The following is a 19,338-nucleotide window of genomic DNA, read 5'->3' as shown; positions in this document are numbered from 1 at the left end:
GTCAATTTTCTGTTTTGATATGGCTTGTAATATGTCCTCTATTAAGTTTTCAGAGTCACTGAATTTGATAGGGGGGTTGGATGGCTGAATGGTTAGCATGCGCGTGCTGTATCATAAAGTCTGTCATTGAGTCGACTGGCGTGATTTTGAATCCCCGGTTGTACGTGGCAAGGATTAGGGTCGCCTGTCCAACCTCGTGGGTTTTCTCCGGGTCCTCTGGTTTCCTCCCACTGCTAAAGACCCCTACGCACAAGCCAATTATGTAAATAAAATTAAACCATATGTTAGTCCCGAAATGACCTAGTTTGTGCCGAGTGGACGTTAAACCCCATTTCTCTCTCTTTCTCTCTGAATTTGATAATTGAAGATGATTGTTTCAGAAAAAAAAGGGACAATCATCAATCTTTCTCTTGGATTGGTTTATAATAGCAAATTGTAATACTTTTTTAAGGGCAACTTAATTTGACCTGACCCAGGAATCTACCTGTCAATAAATAAACCATGTGCAGAACTTACCAGTCAGCTAATTAGAATTTCAAAGAATTTAACCTTAAGACACAATAAATGTAGCTTAATTGTTTTTATGCATAAAACCCCCATAACAATACAACGGGGCCAACTGACGCATTTTTAATTTCATCTCCTTTGTCTTTGCACCATTTTACCGGAGTGAGAATCATTTGTGGTATATCCAGTCATTAAGAATTTAAGTTCTCCTATTCGTTCAGAAATGGTAATGTGGTCCGTTTTTGCATCGAAGACTCCGTGTCCAGTAACTTTTGTGGTATAGTCTAGATGTTGTATCCACAGGTCATTTTCGTCAGTTACGTATTTCACAACAAGTTCTACATGTAAGAACAACACATAAGAAAAGAGGAAATCGTGGGGGATGACTTTTGGGATACCTAGTCGTAAATGCATTTCCAATTATTTTCGTGATGATTATTTTTAACTTAGAACTTGGTGTGCATTACATTACAGACGAATATGATCTGTGGATACCATACCACACAAGTTGCGGACACAGAGACTTCGATGATTCATTTTACACTTTTCACTTTATGAAATACATGACTGACAAATATGAATTCATCTGTCTAGATGATACCACAAACGGTTTCCGGACATAAGTCTTCTGAACAAAAGTTAATAAATATTGATATTCGTCAAGCAGTGTGCTATGAGGAAAATTGGCCCAGACAGTGGTACTATGGTGTACTCTTATTTCGAATTCCAACTGTCTAGGGTTCTTGTATGCGCACGTCAACGTGTACATATAAACCTGGTTTCTCGAGAAGCCCCCGGTGCTGCATCCTGACAAGGAGAAACCACACTGGAAAATCCTAAGGTACTTTTTCAGCAAACATAGGGATCGAACCCCAGATCTCGTTCTTAGCGAGTCTTACTCACTGAACCACTATTTCGAACCATTTCTGAATAAACAATAGATAAATTCTTAACAACTGGATATATATACCTCACTGTTTTGCTGGAATAATATTAAATCTTGTTTATGTGAGATCCAGTATAACAGTTCCAGTTACCATCAAAATAACTACTACTCTTTGCTATTACAAGCCAATCCCATAGGAAAATTCACGATTGTCCTGTTGTATTTTTAACCAATCATCTACCATCTTCAAAATTCATTTTTGATGTAATATTCATTTTCAAAATTCATTTTTGAGGTAATATTCATTTTCAAAATTCATTTTTGAGGTTATTTTCAAGTTCGTGGACTTTGAAAACCTAATAAAGGACATTATTACAAGCCATACAAAACCGAAAAAATGACGATTATCTGAAAAATCGTTCATTTTAGGAAATTCTGGTCGCCATTTTGGATTTTGGAAACTCTTCTTTTGAGGTTGTTGAGTGACACAGAAAACCCTTTAAATCGCATATCACTCGCCATATCAAACTTAAAAATGACGATTATCCGAAAAATCGACCATTTTAAGGAAATTCTGGCCGCCATTTTGAATTTCCACCATCTTGGATTTTGGAACCCCGTTATATTTAGATTAATTTTAAGTTTAGTGACACTGAAAATCCTTTAAATTACATATTATAAATCATATCAAAGAGTGAAATGACTTTTATCTGACAAATCAGCCATTTTATATTTTTGTATTTATTGATGTCAGTAAGATGTTACTATGGAGAACGTAAATTTCAGATTATACATTCCAGACTTCGTAATTGTAAAAGTGCTCTAAACTTCCATAGATTTTTAATGCATATTTTACATAACCCGACATGCAGTTGTGGTCATACTCAAGAAGACAGCGACCATTATTTTCTGCACTGCCCAAATTATTCGTCTCAGCGTATCTCAACATTAAATACCCTCCCATTTAAATCCATAAATACAAAAGCGTTCCTATATGGCGATACCAACGAAAGTAACCCGTTCAACAAAGTGAGTTTTAGTAAAGTTCACAAGTATTTAAAACTAAACAAGCGCTTTGAATAGATAAGGTAATTGTCAGGCGACGATGATTGGTGTTAAATAGTGATGATGACCATGATGATGACCATGATGATGATTTATTTATATATTTATTTATATACTAGAAGAATGCCCGGCTTCGCTCGGGGGTCATAACTCCGAAACCGGAAGTGGTAGACTAACGCCACCTGGCCTATGTTACTCCCCGGTATGAGCTACCCCTATACCCCAAATTTCAGACTCGGAAATGACAACGTGAATGATGGATCAGTCGAACGACAGAGTGAATGACAGGAGTTTTCCAGTCGAATAATAAAGATAATGGCAACGCTGGTCATAGCATATCTGTTTATAATATATTTCATATAAATGTTTATACACGTATTTGAAAAATACATTTAGGTCTACGTGTAATGTTGAATGTATAAATTCGGAAATGTTTTGATCTCTTGAACTGTATTATTTAAAATACACGATAAACGTATTAAATTGTAAATAATGAATCAAGCCAAGACATGTATTAAATGTTTTAAATGTTTTATTGAATTGGAATAGAAACTGAAAACAGATTAACACCCTGTGTGAGATATTTCATTCAAATATTGTGAAAGGGTTGGTAATAAAATTAAAATTGTCATTGTGTCATTTTAGTAACATTGAATCGTCCTATTCTGTTACGTAGTCGTCTCAACATATTGTTGTCATGGGTTACTTCTGCTAAACAACTCAATAGAAACGAGTAAATTATTATAAACGAAATTATGTCTAAAGAGTTCTTCATGACATGTATTGACTGTAAGACACAAAGCGTACAGGATCTAAGTGTGATGTTAAAGGTCAACACGTAACTAGTGAACTGATATATATTGTACAATTTATCTAAAGAGTACATTTATGAAAACGTGGTACTTTTCTGATATCTAGTTAAATTAACACTTACCCAGATCTTGGCATAAGCATGACTTAAAATGATCACGGCTAAAACACTTCCGTGCGAATCAAGAATTCTTTATGTAAGAATAGAGCTTTATAAGACCGTAAATGCACCACACATTATGTCTCCATAAGATGGTAGCTATATCAAACTTAAAAATGACGATTATCCGAAAAATCGACCATTTTAGGGAAATTCTGGCCGCCATTTTAAATTTCCGCCATCTTGGATTTTGGAACCCCGTTATATTTAGATTAATTTTAAGTTTAGTGACACTGAAAATCCTTTAAATTACATATTATAAATCATATCAAAGAGTGAAATGACTTTTATCTGACAAATCAGCCATTTTAGGTAAATTTTGGCCGCCATTTTGAATTTCCGCCATCTTGGATTTGGGGAAACTAGTTTTAGAGATTATTTTTTCAGTTCAATTACTAAAAAACCTTATATATGATATATTACAAGCCATACCATGCGTGATAATCACCCATACTATCTGGAAAATTAATTTTTCGTCAAATTCTGGCGGCCATTTTGGAAATCAGAAAAACCCCAACCGAAAATGACGTCACAGAAGTAAAATAATCTCATAATCGTCTTCAGTGACAAATTTTGCCTCAGAAACAACCCGACCCCAAATTTTGTTCCGATTGTGACACCCCTAATAATAAACATCAAGTCATGATGACCCTTACATAATGACACTAAATACCACCCTTGTTAGGTCATAGTTATTTATATGGAGGGGTTGGATGGCCGAATGGTTAGCAAGCGCACGCTGTACCATAAGGTCTGTCATTGGTGTGGTTTCGATTCCCCGGTTGTACATGACAAGGAGTAGGGTTGCCTGCCCAACCTCGTGGGTTTTCTCCGGGTCCTCCGGTTTCCTACCACTGCTAAAGATCCCTATCCGCAAGCGAATTATTGAAATAAAATTGAACCATATGTTAGTCCCGAAATTACCAAGTTTGTGTTGAGTGGACGTTAAACCCCATTTCTCTCTCTCTATTTATATGTCTACATCCTATGATGTCTATGCTGTTTTCGGCCATTTATTATTTAATTAAAATGTTTAAGACTGAAATAGGAAACCCAAACCCAACGCCTAGCCTTCTTTTCCTCTTGTCATAATACATTGATTTAAGGTGATAAAAACTGTGAAAGTTTTTGTTCGTCTCCATTAGTTTTTCTGCAATATTCTGCTATACACTGGTTGATTGGGCATAATAAAATTGTGAGTCATGACGTAATGTTATTTAACATCGTTACGCAGTTAGCTATTGATTGTTAATCGGACTATTGACAAGTCATAATTTGGAACATAAATTTTTTTTCCATTAAAGCAGTGTTTAGTTGGATTAGCTCTAATCAAACGATACACTGCTGGAGAGTATGCAACTAACTGAGATATAGCCACAGAGTTGATAACATGCACAGAAGACTTTGTTGCTGGTGAGATAAAAAGCTCCTGACAAGGTCCTACAAAGTGTCTAATGTCAAGTATGGTTAACTGTGATGGATTACATCTGGGACTGTACTTTTGTTCTGTAACAGCCACTATAAGTTATTGTTTTGTAATATATGCATAAATAAGGTCTAGCAGGAACAGAAGTTTATAATTGACATACTGTTTTTTGTTTTGTAGAATCAGACACAGGTATCAACATCGTTACAGGTGTTCCACAATCTGGGTTGTTTACATCAAGTTGTTGAGAAGGTTGTTAATGGATGTAAAGAAGTTTTACATTCAAACATCAGAAATTGTCTAGATGCTAAATCTATTTCTACTTCACAATCTTCTAAAGGTAAATAATCACTTTAAATTACAGTTCTTGGTTACACAAGTTTGGTGGACTGGATTCTCTTGAAAATTGCCAAATAAATATACAAAAATATGATGTTAATGCATACATGTAAGTTCTCATCCAAAAAATGAATTTGGGTAAATGTGTTCAAGCACTACCCTTAAAGATACATTCCCAGGCAAGTATTTTTATGGTAGTTATTTCCACTAAAAGGATGGCATATTTGGTGTGTATGGAAAGTAGATACTATCAATCTTACCGGCAAAGTCCTGGATACCCTAAAAAACATGCATGTGACGTGACACCTACGGGACAAAAATGTAAGGATATCGCAAACTGGCAGCCTGTCTCCTTGATTGACATAAGGAGTGCTTCTTATACATTGATCTAATGACTAACGGTTGTGAGAACGCGGAAGGACTTAAACACCTGGTAGACTAAACAGGGCAAAAAGGAGTTGGCAGAGGATAATCAAAGGATTTACATAGGTTTCAATATCTATGGTTAATTGAAAAATGGCTAACAGTAAATACACACTAAAAATGATAATCTAAGAATTTACATAGGTTTCAATATCTATGGTTAATTGAAAACGATCAACAGCAAATACACACTAAAAATGATAATCTAAGAATTTACATAGGTTTAGATGTCTATGGTTAATTGAAAATGGCCCGCAGTAAATACACCCTAAAAATCGATTCTCCCTCAATCAAGTCATGTGATAAAAAAGGCTTCTTAAAAAGGGGGAGCTTTCTTGCAACGGACATGTTTGAGCAAGATATGAAGCAAACTTTTGATATATGAATTAGTTTGAATATGTTTTCAGTCCAAATATATCCTCAAATCACACAGGATTTCTAGACAGGAAGACATCATCTTTAATTAATGAATTTGTTATGAATTCATTGTATGAATTGTCACAATATAAATATGGATACATCGTCTCTTTTATCACTTGTAAGTACTGTAGTCACAACAACTAGGGAAACTGATACCATCTGGTTTTCTGAATTAGAGAACCATACATTAGTTGGACATGGACCAGGCTATAGATCTCTTGTTCCATGAAATAAAAAACCTAGTCCATCTCTATAACATGTATAAATATTTAGATACTTCATCTGATTATACTAAAGAAATAGTATTATTTATTTGCAGGGGGGCCAGGAAGAGCAGCTATGCCTACACCAGGTAATACAGCAGCTTTTAGAGCCATGCTCTGGACAAACATGGAAAAACTCATGGATAATATTTATGCTTCTTGTGCACAGGTATGATTCTTTTTGTTACAGATTATTAGAAATTGATCATTCTAACTTTTTTTTTTGTGACAAGTTATTGGGAATTCATAATTCTAACTTTTCTTTTTATAAAAAATTATTGAGAGTTGATGATTCTAACTTTTCTTTTCATCACAGATTATTAGGAGTTGATGATTATAAGTTTTCGTTCAGGGCAGATTATAGGGAATTGATAATTTTAACTTTACTTTTCTAAACTAAAATATGTTATTCATCATTTGAAGGATTTTGAATCTCTTGCAAACTACAATATTATGAAATTTGAATCTAACAAAGGAAAATAAGTTGTAAAATGGTTCAATTCCATTCCGTATTTACATTTACATGGACATAATGAATTAAAAATTTCACTACATTTAGCATCCTTTGCAGTTATTATAAACAAGCCACTGCCACCTATAAGAGTTGGGTAACATCTTTTGATCTGATCGAGATCCAAGCCGAGAGTTATCTAGCATTTTTTCTTTGTTTTCTTAATTAAATGTTGAATAATCAATTTGAGTACATTTTAGCTTGAATAAACGCCTTGAAAAATTAAATGTTGTCCAAAAAATTGCATGCTTGTGATGAGGTGATTTTAAAATAACCATATCCTTTCTCATTTGTTTAATACAGAAGATACTTCAACTAATCAGTTTCCATGACCAGTTGTTGATCCACACTCACCCATATTTTTTTTATTCTCTGTATATATCCCAGTTTAGAATTATGAATGGTAAATAAACAAACAAATCAACAAAAATATTTGAGTTTCACAATTTCAGAATACAGAATTTAGTTTACAGTTATACAATGTGTTAAGCTTTTTAGAATGACCATATTATTGTTTTGATTAAACATACATTATGCAAGAGCAAAATCTGATTATTGCAAGTCCTAATTTAGGCTTCAGATGTTATAGAAATTATAAATTAGATCTTTATTTAAACAACAAGCCCAAAATGAACTCTGTAGACCCACTGATGGCTCGGCTACAGCTCGGATTTAAATAGGATTTCACTCATTGATAAATTCAAATATGGCGCACCCTGATGAGAATACGTCAGTTAGATCGAGGCTAAATGATAGAGTGTACTTAGCGAGGCCGCTGTAGAGCGTTTCCGCATGCCATTGAAAACTTTACTTGATAATCGAGATATGTAGGTGGAAAATATCAAAAATAGAGGATCCCCGGCAACAAACTTCACAACACTGTGTAGATGGTTTAAAAAATTATAATCCAGACCTAGATTATAATTTTTTAAACCATCTACACAGTGTTGTGAAGTTTGTTGCCGGGGATAGTCTGGATTATAATTTTTTAAACCATCTACACAGTGTTGTGAAGTTTGTTGCCGGGGATCCTCTATTTTTGATATTTTTCACGGATCTGTTCCTGCTTATCCCCGGATGTATCACTGAGATCCAGACTTGCCTGCACTGTATTAGGGAATCTTCCGCCCTCCTTTTTTTCGAGTGTGGGGGTTTTATCGTCCTTTACTTGGATTTTCTATATGTAGGTGGAGTTAACGCCTGTCAATCAAACGATCGGCAAAGGTGAAAGCACATTTCACTACCATTTCTAGTCAAATATTACAACGATGATAACTATGTTCAGAATAAAGTAATTGGACTGAAATTTTCAATATATTCTTCTTTCATTATCTACTTTTGAACTGTTATAGCAAGAATGGCCAACTCTCTATAAAAATCTCCCATAATGTATCTTTAAATGTTAAGACCTTTTCTGTGTATTTCTTTAAGATTCAACATTTACAGAAAGTTTTAGTAAAGAAACGTGATCCAGTAACACACATCTGTTTTATAGAAGAATTGGCCAAGGTAGGTAATTCTAAGCTGTGTTTTCTAAATTTAGAATGCCCACATTGAAATGTGGTCGATTATTTATTCTCAGTGTTTTAGTTCATAAAATAAAAAAGACTATTGATTTCCACTATCTAATGTTGGATCAGGAGTTATCACGATTAATAAAATGAAATATCTTGTGGACACTCTAGTCCGTTACAATAATGAATGGTTTTACATTGGTGTATGTTTAGTTTGGTGCATGATAATAATAGCACAGGTAAGGATGGTTAGGGTTACCTTGAAAGAGATAAAAGGGTTGGTATTACATTGACAGTGGTAAAAAGGGTTGGTATAATATTGACAGTGGTAAAAAAAGGTTTGTATTACATTGACAGTAGTAAAAAGGGTTGCCATACATTGACAGTGGTAAAAATGGTTGGGGTTGCATTGAAAGAGATAAAAGTGTTGGTATTACATTTACAGCTGTAAAAAGGGTTGGTATAACATTGACAGTGGTAAAAAGGGTTGTATTGAAAGGGGTAAAAAGCTTTAGCGTTGCCATTATTACCTGTTTTGTTTAATTTAAACAATTTATACACAATTATCTCCCCTCTGTTATATAGCATAGAAATGGTGATGTAAATTTTATGCAAGAATTTTGGGAAGCAGTGACAACCATGTTATTAACAGAATTTACAGATTCTGCTGAAAGTAAGATTCTGCTTTTATTTAATGTTTTTAGACTTTGGTCGGATTTACATAAAGACAAATGATCAAATTCAGGGACTAAAAACAACCCCTGATCATGCTGCTCATGGGATTCATTTTCAGTATGATAAATTGTATTCTTGTATTGGTCCACATTTGAATGATCAGCGCAGTTCTAATGGGTTGCTGAACCATATTGTGATTGAATTCTGAGTTCTCTGGGGTCACACTCCTTTCTATCTGCCCAAACACAGTTAAGGAAGTGATATGTTAATGATCTCCATCAGTCCATCAGTCTGTCATTCAATCCCTGTTTTGTTCCCGGAAGTTATCTATATGATATTTGTGTTTCTATGGAAACAAAGTCATATACAATCACCTGGAATCTTCATGGCTGAATCTTCTTGTTTTTATTAAAGAACAGATGTTTTAAATTCAAAATGTGTTGCAGAAAGCTTATTTATTCCAATCTTTCTCCATTTTCAGCTTCTTCATTCCTAAAACAAGCATTTGAAGGGGAATACCCTAAATTATTACGTTTATATAATGATCTGTGGAAGAGATTGCATCAGTTTTCTGTTAGTATGGTGAATGCTGGTAGTAATATGTCAGATACTGGTATAGTAGAGGAGGATGGACATAATGATGAATTCTTTACCTTAACTAGTAAATCTAAAGATAGTTACGAGTAAGTAGCATAGTTCTTCATTGAAATCATTATCTGTCACTGGGAACTGAATGAAGAAAAATAGCATAGGGTCCAGTGTGGTATGAAGCCACTGGTGGGAGATATGGTGGTCCTTCTTCTGAAAATTATTGAATGCAACAGCCAGGACTTCAAATGGGCCATGATTGTGGATCAAATGAGATCCCAGAGAATGAGCATGATATTTTCAAATCTAAATTAGAATCATATTTATCAGTATTGACTGACCAGCAGTGAGACTTGACCAGCTTGAAAAGTTACCTGTCGGTCAGTTTACATAGAAATCAAATTTCTTAGAATTTATCCTTAAAATACAGTTCAATTTATGGCTTGTATAAAAACATTTTGTTTTTGAATCAGCCATTACAAATTACTTCCACATATGTTTTTCTTTGTTCATTACAAATGGGACCCACACAACCATAGAGCACACGATTTGTGTACTGATGTTGTAATCTTCATTGTGTTTTAAATATTAGATACTGGGATCTAACAGCACCAATATTGATAGAAATGGACCAATATTGAATTCTAATTCGTATTTTTAATTTCATATATTAGTGAAAATATTGAGTTAGAGGATTAGCCGCTTTATAAACCCATCTACCAGAAGAATCCAATTTTACAAGATCATTTTAAAAAGATAGCATTTGACTTTTCTAGAACTCATTCAACATTCTACTGAATCCTATATACAAATGTTTTATTAATTTCAGTTCGGAGAAGGCATTAAGAAACACACTAAGTAAATTTGAAACAGCTTATCTATCCAAATCTTTATCACGTTTGTTTGATCCGATCAACCTGGTCTTCTCCAGTAACCAAAACCCACCTACAACAGAAGAAGTAGAAAATATTATCAAAACGATCAATAGGTTGGTTATCTTTATTTTATTTACATTTCAGTTATTACCCAAGGGGAATCTCATAAAATCTGACAAGGAGTGGGGTGATCTGTCTATAACTTAGTGGTTTTTCTGGTTAACTCCCACTGCTAAAGACCCCAATGTGCAAGCGAATTATTGAAATAAAATCACTGTAATCCAGGTATCATTTAATCTTGTGTATCTAGCACTAAATTCTTTCACATATGTTTAATATCAAATTTCTGTTTAAAAATTTGTAAAAACCATTTAAAATCACCATAAATCGTCTAATTTGTACTTGTGTCCAGTTTAAAGCTGACCATTCAATTTTGATAATGAGTGTCCAATTTACAAGTGTTTACTTTCTCAATCACTGTTAAAAAATAAACAATTATTTTCTACAATTTATTTAGCTAATCACAGTATTTTATGTCTATGTAACCAAATTACAATATCTTACCACTCATATTTATAATTATAAAAGGTTTCATCATAGGGCATTCGGCTTAATTTATCGTTATTTATTTATATTTTACTCAACACTTTGATATATATTTACCTTGTAAATACATATATGCAACTTATTACTTAACTATAAAACACAACCATAAAATTCTATATTTCTTAACTGTTATAATTAATGTAAAGATTATGGTTTCGATATAGTTCTATAAACCCTCAGTTTGATCTTCTTGAATGTTTTTTTAGTATATACTGGTTTCAGTTATGGTACAATGTGTATGGTTTCAATATTTGTTAATCTCGGTTAATCCCCTCTTTCATCTTTTAATTGTACAATAAGCCAACTCTAATATATATGATTATGCACTTGCTTGAAAACGTTGAGAGAATACTCTTCGAAACGTCGCCCAAATAAATCAGTAATTGTTCTTCCATAAGTATGTGTTATAGTTTATGATTATGCACCTTTGTTACATCAATAGCTTGTTATAGCTAATCATGCTCACTCACCTTGCATTCCATTGGATAGTTCGCACTGATGTTTGTATATATATTCATATCTTTCTCATTTTTATCTATTTGTGTATATGCTTGATAACGACTTGTGAAACCTTGTTGAAACGTCGCAGTGAAATAAACCATAGTAATTGTTATCCATAAAAGTGTGTTTTTGAACCCAATTGATTAATGATGTATAATGATTAATTTTTGAACAGTGGTCAGGAAATTAAATACTTGTAAATTGGACACTCATTATCAAAATTAATCAGTCAGCCTTAAACTGGACACAAGTACAAATTGCATGTAGATGAATTTTGGTGATTTTAAATGATTTTTACGAATTTTTAAACAATGATTTGATATTAAACAAATGTGAAAGAAATTAGTGCTAGATACACAAGATTAAACCTGGGTTACAGTGAATTGTTCCATATGTTTGTTCAGAAATTACCAGATTTGTGGCGAGTTGACATTAAACCCTATTTCCCTCTCTCCCTCAAATTTATCAATGCAATAAAGTAAACACAAACTAAGGCTATTCCAAGCATCTTGACTTTATTTATTAATGTCTAATTCATATGGAATTACAAGATATTATTTATCACCCTATATTGCTATGCAAGAAGACAAAGCAAATAGAATTACTTATCAAAAATAAGTTGAAACCACATATTTCATTTCATATTTGATAAAAATTGTGAGTGTATGATTATATTTATTTTTCAGTGAGTTAAATGTGTCGGCAGTCGACAATAAATTAAGTATAACAGTGGCTAAAAACGTGGCTAACACCATTAAATTATTTTGTGTAAAAAGTGAACAATTGGTAAGACATATTGTTAAATATTATATTTTTGTATATTAAACCTAAATCTTTAATCTAAACAAGTAGGCCTACAGAGGTCACTCGGCAAACCTCGACAGATTCGGGTACCATGTATCTAATCTCGGTGGTATGACGAATTCAGCCATTGGCACTTCTTTCTTCAAGTTCCCGGATTAAAAATGGTGGCGCCTATGAAGACACCTGTGAAGAGTGTTTTATAATACAAAGATTTCAAGTTTATCAGATTTCTTTAAACAAAGGACAACTTTGCAATGAAAACTCCAAACACTTTAAAACAACACCATTTTGAGAACCTCTTTCTAAAAGTGGCAAGTTTTCCTCTAAGTAAACCGGTAGCTGCATCACAATTGTATGGATTAGCTACATATCACTTACTGTCATACAGCTGAGGTTAGATGTTGGGCACCGGAACCTGCCGAGGTTTCCAGAGTGGTACAAGGGTACTATATGAACCAGGAACATATCCAACGCCATCACAGTCACCTTGGAATTGTGCAGTAATATCTAAAATTGAAGTCTGTCGGTCGATGCATACCAGTAATATTGTCCGAAGAACAAAACATAATAAGTCTAATGCCGATCGATTTTGAGTTGATAGAGCAAGACAAGAACAAAGATTACCAAATGTATGCAACCACTTCCAAGATAAAAGAATCTTTGGGATGCAGTATTAGCTTCATTAGCTTACCGCTAAGATTTGACTAACATACACTATTATTAGGTGTTGTTTAAAGATACATTATGGGAGATTCGGTAACGAGTTGGCAGTTCTCACTATAATAGTTAAAAACTAGATAATGTAAAGGCAATTTGCTGAAAATTTCATTCAAATTGATCCACTATGAACCGAGAACTAAGCGACTGAAATTCCCATAAGCCTCGGTCATCATAACTAAAGTCAGTACGATAAACAGCATAGTCTCGATTATCCATTTAATCGTTTAATTGAGAAGGAAATTTATGCGGTAAATCGGCTTACAATCCACTAAAGATCGCAGGCTACCGCTGCCATCTAGAGTTGATTATGGCCTGGATAGGTTAATTAATGTCTAATTAATAATTTAGATAACATTTCGGGCCTAAAGAAAGACCTGAAATAGGCAGATTTAGCTCTTGCATAATGTATGTTTAATTTGTTGTAATTACTTTTAGTTGTCAACTGATGGTGAAGCAAGTCAAGTTATTGGACCACCGACATCAGGTCAAACTCGTAATGCAGCTGTTGTAAATACACTATATCAACTACATCAATCTCTTACTAAGGTCATATTATTTATATCAACATCATCAATCTCTTAATATTATTTATATCAATCTCTTACTAAAGTAATACTATTTGTATCAATTACATCTATCACTTTATTACTGAGGTAATATTATTTATATCAACGACATCAATCTCTTAATATTATTAATATCAATCTCTTACTAAAGTAATATTATTTGTGTCAACTACATCAATCTCTTAATAGTATTAATATCAATCTCTTATTACTAAGGTAATATTATTTATATCAACTATGTATACATCAATCTATAAATACTAAAGTAATATTATTTATATCAACAATATCAGTCTCTGAATAAAACAGTAATATTCTTTATATCAACAATAAATATTTGTATTCTAGATATTAATTTGACGTTATTGGTCTATTTATAGGTTATAGAAAGTATCAACCATTTTCCACCTGAAGCAAAAGAAAGTATTCTAGCATCACAGAAGGTACGTAACATTTAAATTTACACTCGTAATCTTTACATAGAGATTCTATTTGTGAACTACTTGTTATTGGATAACCTGTTGCATGATGGATAGTGTTGTATTGATATTACAGGGTATCAATTTTAGGGTTGTAGAATGTTGTATTGATATTACAGTGTATCTATTTTAGGGTATTATATATATATTGTAGAATGTTGTATTGATATTACATTTAGGGTATTATATATATATTGTAGAATGTTGTATTGATATTACAAGTATCTCTATGTTAGGGTTTTGATGTAATTAATATACAGGATATTAGAGTGTTGTAATTTTACTATTAAAATATTACAGCTCAGTATCTACTTTAGGGTATTGATTTTATTGATATTATATTACAGGATATTGATTTTATTGATATTATATTACAGGATATTGATCTTATTGACGTTATATTACAGGATATTGGTGTGATTACAGGGTGTTGATTTTATTGATATTATATTACAGGATATTGTTGTATTAATGGGAAATGCTGTCAATCCTTTACTATCATCTATATTAGACGCCCTAGAAGCCATTATTTTAACTATGCATCAAGAAGATTTCTCTGGGTAAGTGTTAAAGATAAGTTCCCTCTAAGATCCGTCTAAACTTAAGAACGTTTTTAGCTAAAGCTTGTGCAGGGTGACATATTGTTATAGGCTACACATGCTTCGTCTGTTGTTAAGTGACGGTCAAAGTGATAATGCTTTTCATTTTAGATTTGAATTATAGAATAATGCGTCCCATTCGTAGCTTGTGCAGTGTAACATATCGCTACAGGCTACAAACACTTTGCCTGTCGCTAAGTAACAGTCAAACCAGTAATGCTGTTATTTTTATTTTTTTTGAAATAGTTCTTTTTAACAAAAACCCTTTTGATGAATTGACAATATTGTTCATATATTGTACTGACCACCATGTTATTTTCAGTGGAGCTCCACCAGCAGGTCAAACAGAAGCACCATGTTCTCTATACATGAAGGAATTACAGGGTTTTGTTATGCGATGTTCAGCTGATTATATATCACAGTTTCAGTGTGTCGATTTTATTATGGAAAGGTAAGTTTATGCAGAGCGACTTCTCTTATATTCATTTTAATCATCCAAACCAGGGGTGGACTGAGGAGGAGCCTGCGAGCCTAAGACAGCTCGTGGACCACTAAAGAAATTTATTTTCTCACACAATTTGGGGACCCTTTTTCTTGAATTTATGTAGTTTTTTATGAATTGATATACAAAGCACTCTTTGGAGGTTTGGTACTTGAGATATACTTTAGAAAGCACCATTTAACTCCATTCTCCAGGCCACGTCACTTTTTCATGGTGTAGCTTTTGCATGAGCTGAGAGCTAAGATTTGTGCTAGGAATTTAATTACCTGCCAGTTTTATCAAATTTAAAGTAGCTAAGTCTCTAACTCAATATCATCCAAAATATTCAACATTAAAAACACAAATTATTTGTCAATTTAAATCAACATTGATGCTGTGATCCTACCGGAAAAAGATGGGCTTCTGATATCCAATATTTAAGATAAAATAAACATTTTACCATTGGTACACGAATCGTGTACCATAATGCGTTTCAGCCCCAGTTCTAGCAAGAGACTCGAGGAACAGGGTAAACATATTGCACCAAACCAAATGGCATATGTAGACTGGAATAACCAGGCGCTAGAAATTTGCATTCGATTGAGACTGCTGGCTTATTTCGCGGAACATAACTGATTTGAAATTAGAGTAAAAACGGAAACCATTGAATGTATATCAGTTTATATACATTCATATTACAGTATTATATGAGTTGCGACCCACTTGTGTCAATTTCTAGGTCCCAAATGTTAGCGATTTAGCTCCTTTAAGCAGAAATCACCTTTGTATAATTTTCTTGGTGTTCTAGTTGTTCAACCAGTAATTAGAGAGGATTTCTAATTTAACGTCTCACAAAAACATCTGTCACTCAGCAAGAGGTTTTAAACAGTTTAATGTGTTTTTGTTTATTTATATTTTAGTATTTTACCAGTTGCGTGTCGATGTACAGAGCTATTTATAAGACACGCTAGTTTGATTCGACCATTAGGAGATGGTGGAAAACTTCGATTAGCAGCAGATTTCGCTCAGATGGAATTAGCAATCTCACCTTTCTGTAGAAGAGTTTCAGATTTAGGAAAAACTTATAAACTTTTACGTGCTTTTAGGTAAATATATGTGTAATTATTTTAATATTTTGAGGTAAAGATTGTTTCAGTTTTTGTAATACTTTTCAGTAAATATGTGTCTAATTATTTTAATATTTTTAGATATAAGTCTAATTATTTTTAATACTTTTAGGTAAATATAGGTCAAATTATTTTAATACTTTTAGGTAAATATAGGTCAAATTATTTTAATACTTTTAGGTTAAATATAGGTCTCATTATTTTAATACTTTTAGGTAAATATAGGTCAAATTATTTTAATATTTTTAGGTTAAATATAGGTCTCATTATTTTAATACTTTTAGGTAAATATAGGTCAAATTATTTTAATACTTTTAGGTTAAATATAGGTCTCATTATTTTAATACTTTTAGGTAAATATAGGTCAAATTATTTTAATACTTTTAGGTTAAATATAGGTCTCATTATTTTAATACTTTTAGGGAAATATAGGACATTTTCATAATGTCCAATTGAATTTACCTTTTATAATTTCAGACCTTTACTATTTCAAACATCCGAACATCTTACACAGAGTCCCGCTATAGGGGAGATAATCCCTTATAGTACTATACTCCATTACCTATTTGCTAGAGCACCTGCTGAACTAAAATCACCACATCAAGCTTCTGATTGGTCAATAAGTCGATATTCTCAATGGTTAGAAACTCACCCATTGGAAGCAGACAGACTACAATTTATAAAGTAAGTACAAACTTTTATTGATAGTCAAGTGATAATTGGTTGGTCAACTAATTTTGGTTTCATTTCAGCTTGACCTGTTGAATACTTAATGCGTTATATAACAACATTTGACAATTTCAATTTTGACTAGAATGGAATAGGATTTAAACTTAAAGTAGCTAAGTCTCTAACTCAGTATCATCCAAAGTCTTACATGTTGAAAATACGAATTATTTGTCAATTCAAGTCAACATTGGTGTTGTGATCTTACCAGGAAAATGTAGGCTTCTGATATCCAATATTCAAGACAAAATAAACATTTTACCATTGTTACAAGTGACCAGAAAGAACGAAGCTAGACATATTCCACAACTCATGTCAAACGGTGAAGCCATATCTTATCTGGAGAGCATGCGCAATAGACTGGAATAACCAGACGCTAGAAATTGCTATTCGGTTGAGACCCGTGCCGTATTATATTATGCTGGACATAACTGATTTGAAATTAGATTCAAAATGGAAACAATTGAATGTAAATCAGTTTATATACAATCAGATTACATTATTATATGCATTGCGACCCATTTGGGTCAATTTCTAGGTATCAAATATTAGCGATTTAGCTCCTTTAAGTAATAATAATCTATTTATAAAGCGATGAAAATCCAACAAAAGTCTCATACTTTAGTCATTTTCAGAATAGAGTAGGGTAACATTCATTTTTATTTGTAACATGTGCAATGCAAGGGGGAGGGGGGGAAGCGATTTTGCCCAGACACCATTGTTTCTGTCTACACTTCTTTAAATTCCAACTGTCAAGGGTTCTTTTACATGCACACCAATGTTTCCATGGAGAGTCCTCTGTTTCTGGTCCCATCCAAATGACTAAGCACACTTTCCATGTCAACTTGAAAAATCCTCAAGTTATATTGTAATCTAGAGGCAGGTGCCTTACCACTGTGGCCCCCTCAAATCAAATAGGTAATTCTATAAATTGATAATTAACTGTTTATCATTAGTGTCATCAAACCAGAGTAAAAATTATATTATATTTTATAGGGGAGCATTAGAGGCCTATGTGAAGACGGTTCGACAAAGACAAGGAAAGGAATATGCAGATGTTTATCCTATTATGATAGAAATATTACAGAAAGGTCTGGGTATTCAACAACAAATAACGTAGTTCTCTTATATACTTTAAATCAGGAGGGAAATCAATTGTGTTTAGGTCCTAACCATTCCAAATATATTTTACAGTGGGAATTGTTTATTGATATGTTCATCAATATGTATTAGCGTTGCTGAGCAGTACAAGGCCGTTTCAGAGTTCAAGTGATTTACAAATCCATCAAATCCATTATAAAGTTTTTTTTTAGTTATTTATACCAGTTCATGTATTTACATCTTTCATAACCATATGGTTTTGTGCTAAAATAACATGTTGAAATATTGTTTCATTTCAATGTGATTTATCATGTATTATCATTGACTGTGTAGCAACTGGAACTAACAGAAAACTTAAAATAATAGTCCATATTCACATTATTTGCTGATAAAATCCATGGGCTTGTGTTCTTCAAGATATATGTTCAAATAACTGTCCATATTGTACAGGATAAATAATATAGGAGAGTGCAGTAATACATTTTAAATCATTTGAAAGCATTCTCCTTGTTTTTGTGCTATTACCTTTATTTACATATCAAGGTAATGTGTGAATTATGTTTGTTATTAATAACCTTGTTGACATTATCATATTATTGTAAATACACTATATTTATATTGTACAGTGGTTTAATATATTAGGTAAATAATAAAACATGAAAAAATATACACATACATGCAGTTCCTTCTTTTTCGCAGTTCAACACAAATCATGCTTCTTTTTTCTTCTTCCCTTCATCCAGATTTTCCAGCGTGGTTTCCCCCATGCAGAAGGGAGGGCCTGACAAGTCTAGTTGTTCAGATGGGACGAAAAACCGAGGTCCCATGTACACATTGCCATGCACTTAAAAGATCCCTTGACAGTTGGAATTCGATATAAGAGTAAGAGTAGGCTGTAGTGCCGCTGTACATGCAAAATTTCCCCCATAGCACACTGTATGGCGTATGCCCTTCTTCACTAGCTCAGTTCAGAGCAGAACAGTAGGACATTAAACCCCATTTCTTTTCATTTTCTTCTTCCCCATTTAAAATTAAAACCAACTTTTATTAATAGAATTTATTACAATTGCACTATCATTAACAATATATGAAATAATGTTTATGTTATGAACTGACATTTTCAATGATCTAAAAATCTGATGTGCATAGGTCACAATTTATGTAAA

The 19,338-nt window shown here is 32.9% G+C and overlaps 1 protein-coding gene across 1 annotated transcript in view; it reads left to right on the top strand.

The window, feature by feature from the left end:
* LOC126827706 (conserved oligomeric Golgi complex subunit 5) overlaps window positions 1-19,338 on the top strand; it is a 22,394-nt gene extending 3,056 nt beyond the window's left edge. Inside the window, exons 2-15 of the mRNA XM_056102291.1 lie at window positions 5,035-5,194; window positions 6,356-6,468; window positions 8,242-8,319; window positions 8,910-8,997; window positions 9,481-9,682; window positions 10,417-10,575; window positions 12,256-12,355; window positions 13,529-13,639; window positions 14,040-14,102; window positions 14,595-14,698; window positions 15,060-15,188; window positions 16,139-16,324; window positions 16,823-17,029; window positions 18,068-19,338. Of these exons, the coding sequence (XP_055958266.1) occupies window positions 6,376-6,468; window positions 8,242-8,319; window positions 8,910-8,997; window positions 9,481-9,682; window positions 10,417-10,575; window positions 12,256-12,355; window positions 13,529-13,639; window positions 14,040-14,102; window positions 14,595-14,698; window positions 15,060-15,188; window positions 16,139-16,324; window positions 16,823-17,029; window positions 18,068-18,191 (1,644 nt within the window). The 5' untranslated portion in view covers window positions 5,035-5,194; window positions 6,356-6,375 and the 3' untranslated portion in view covers window positions 18,192-19,338. The remainder of the gene's footprint in view (window positions 1-5,034; window positions 5,195-6,355; window positions 6,469-8,241; window positions 8,320-8,909; window positions 8,998-9,480; window positions 9,683-10,416; window positions 10,576-12,255; window positions 12,356-13,528; window positions 13,640-14,039; window positions 14,103-14,594; window positions 14,699-15,059; window positions 15,189-16,138; window positions 16,325-16,822; window positions 17,030-18,067) is intronic.

Source organism: Patella vulgata, chromosome 7, assembly GCF_932274485.2.
Source record: "Patella vulgata chromosome 7, xgPatVulg1.2, whole genome shotgun sequence".
In the NCBI taxonomy this organism is placed as follows: Eukaryota; Metazoa; Mollusca; class Gastropoda; family Patellidae; genus Patella; species Patella vulgata.
This window is presented reverse-complemented; position numbering and strand designations above follow the sequence as displayed.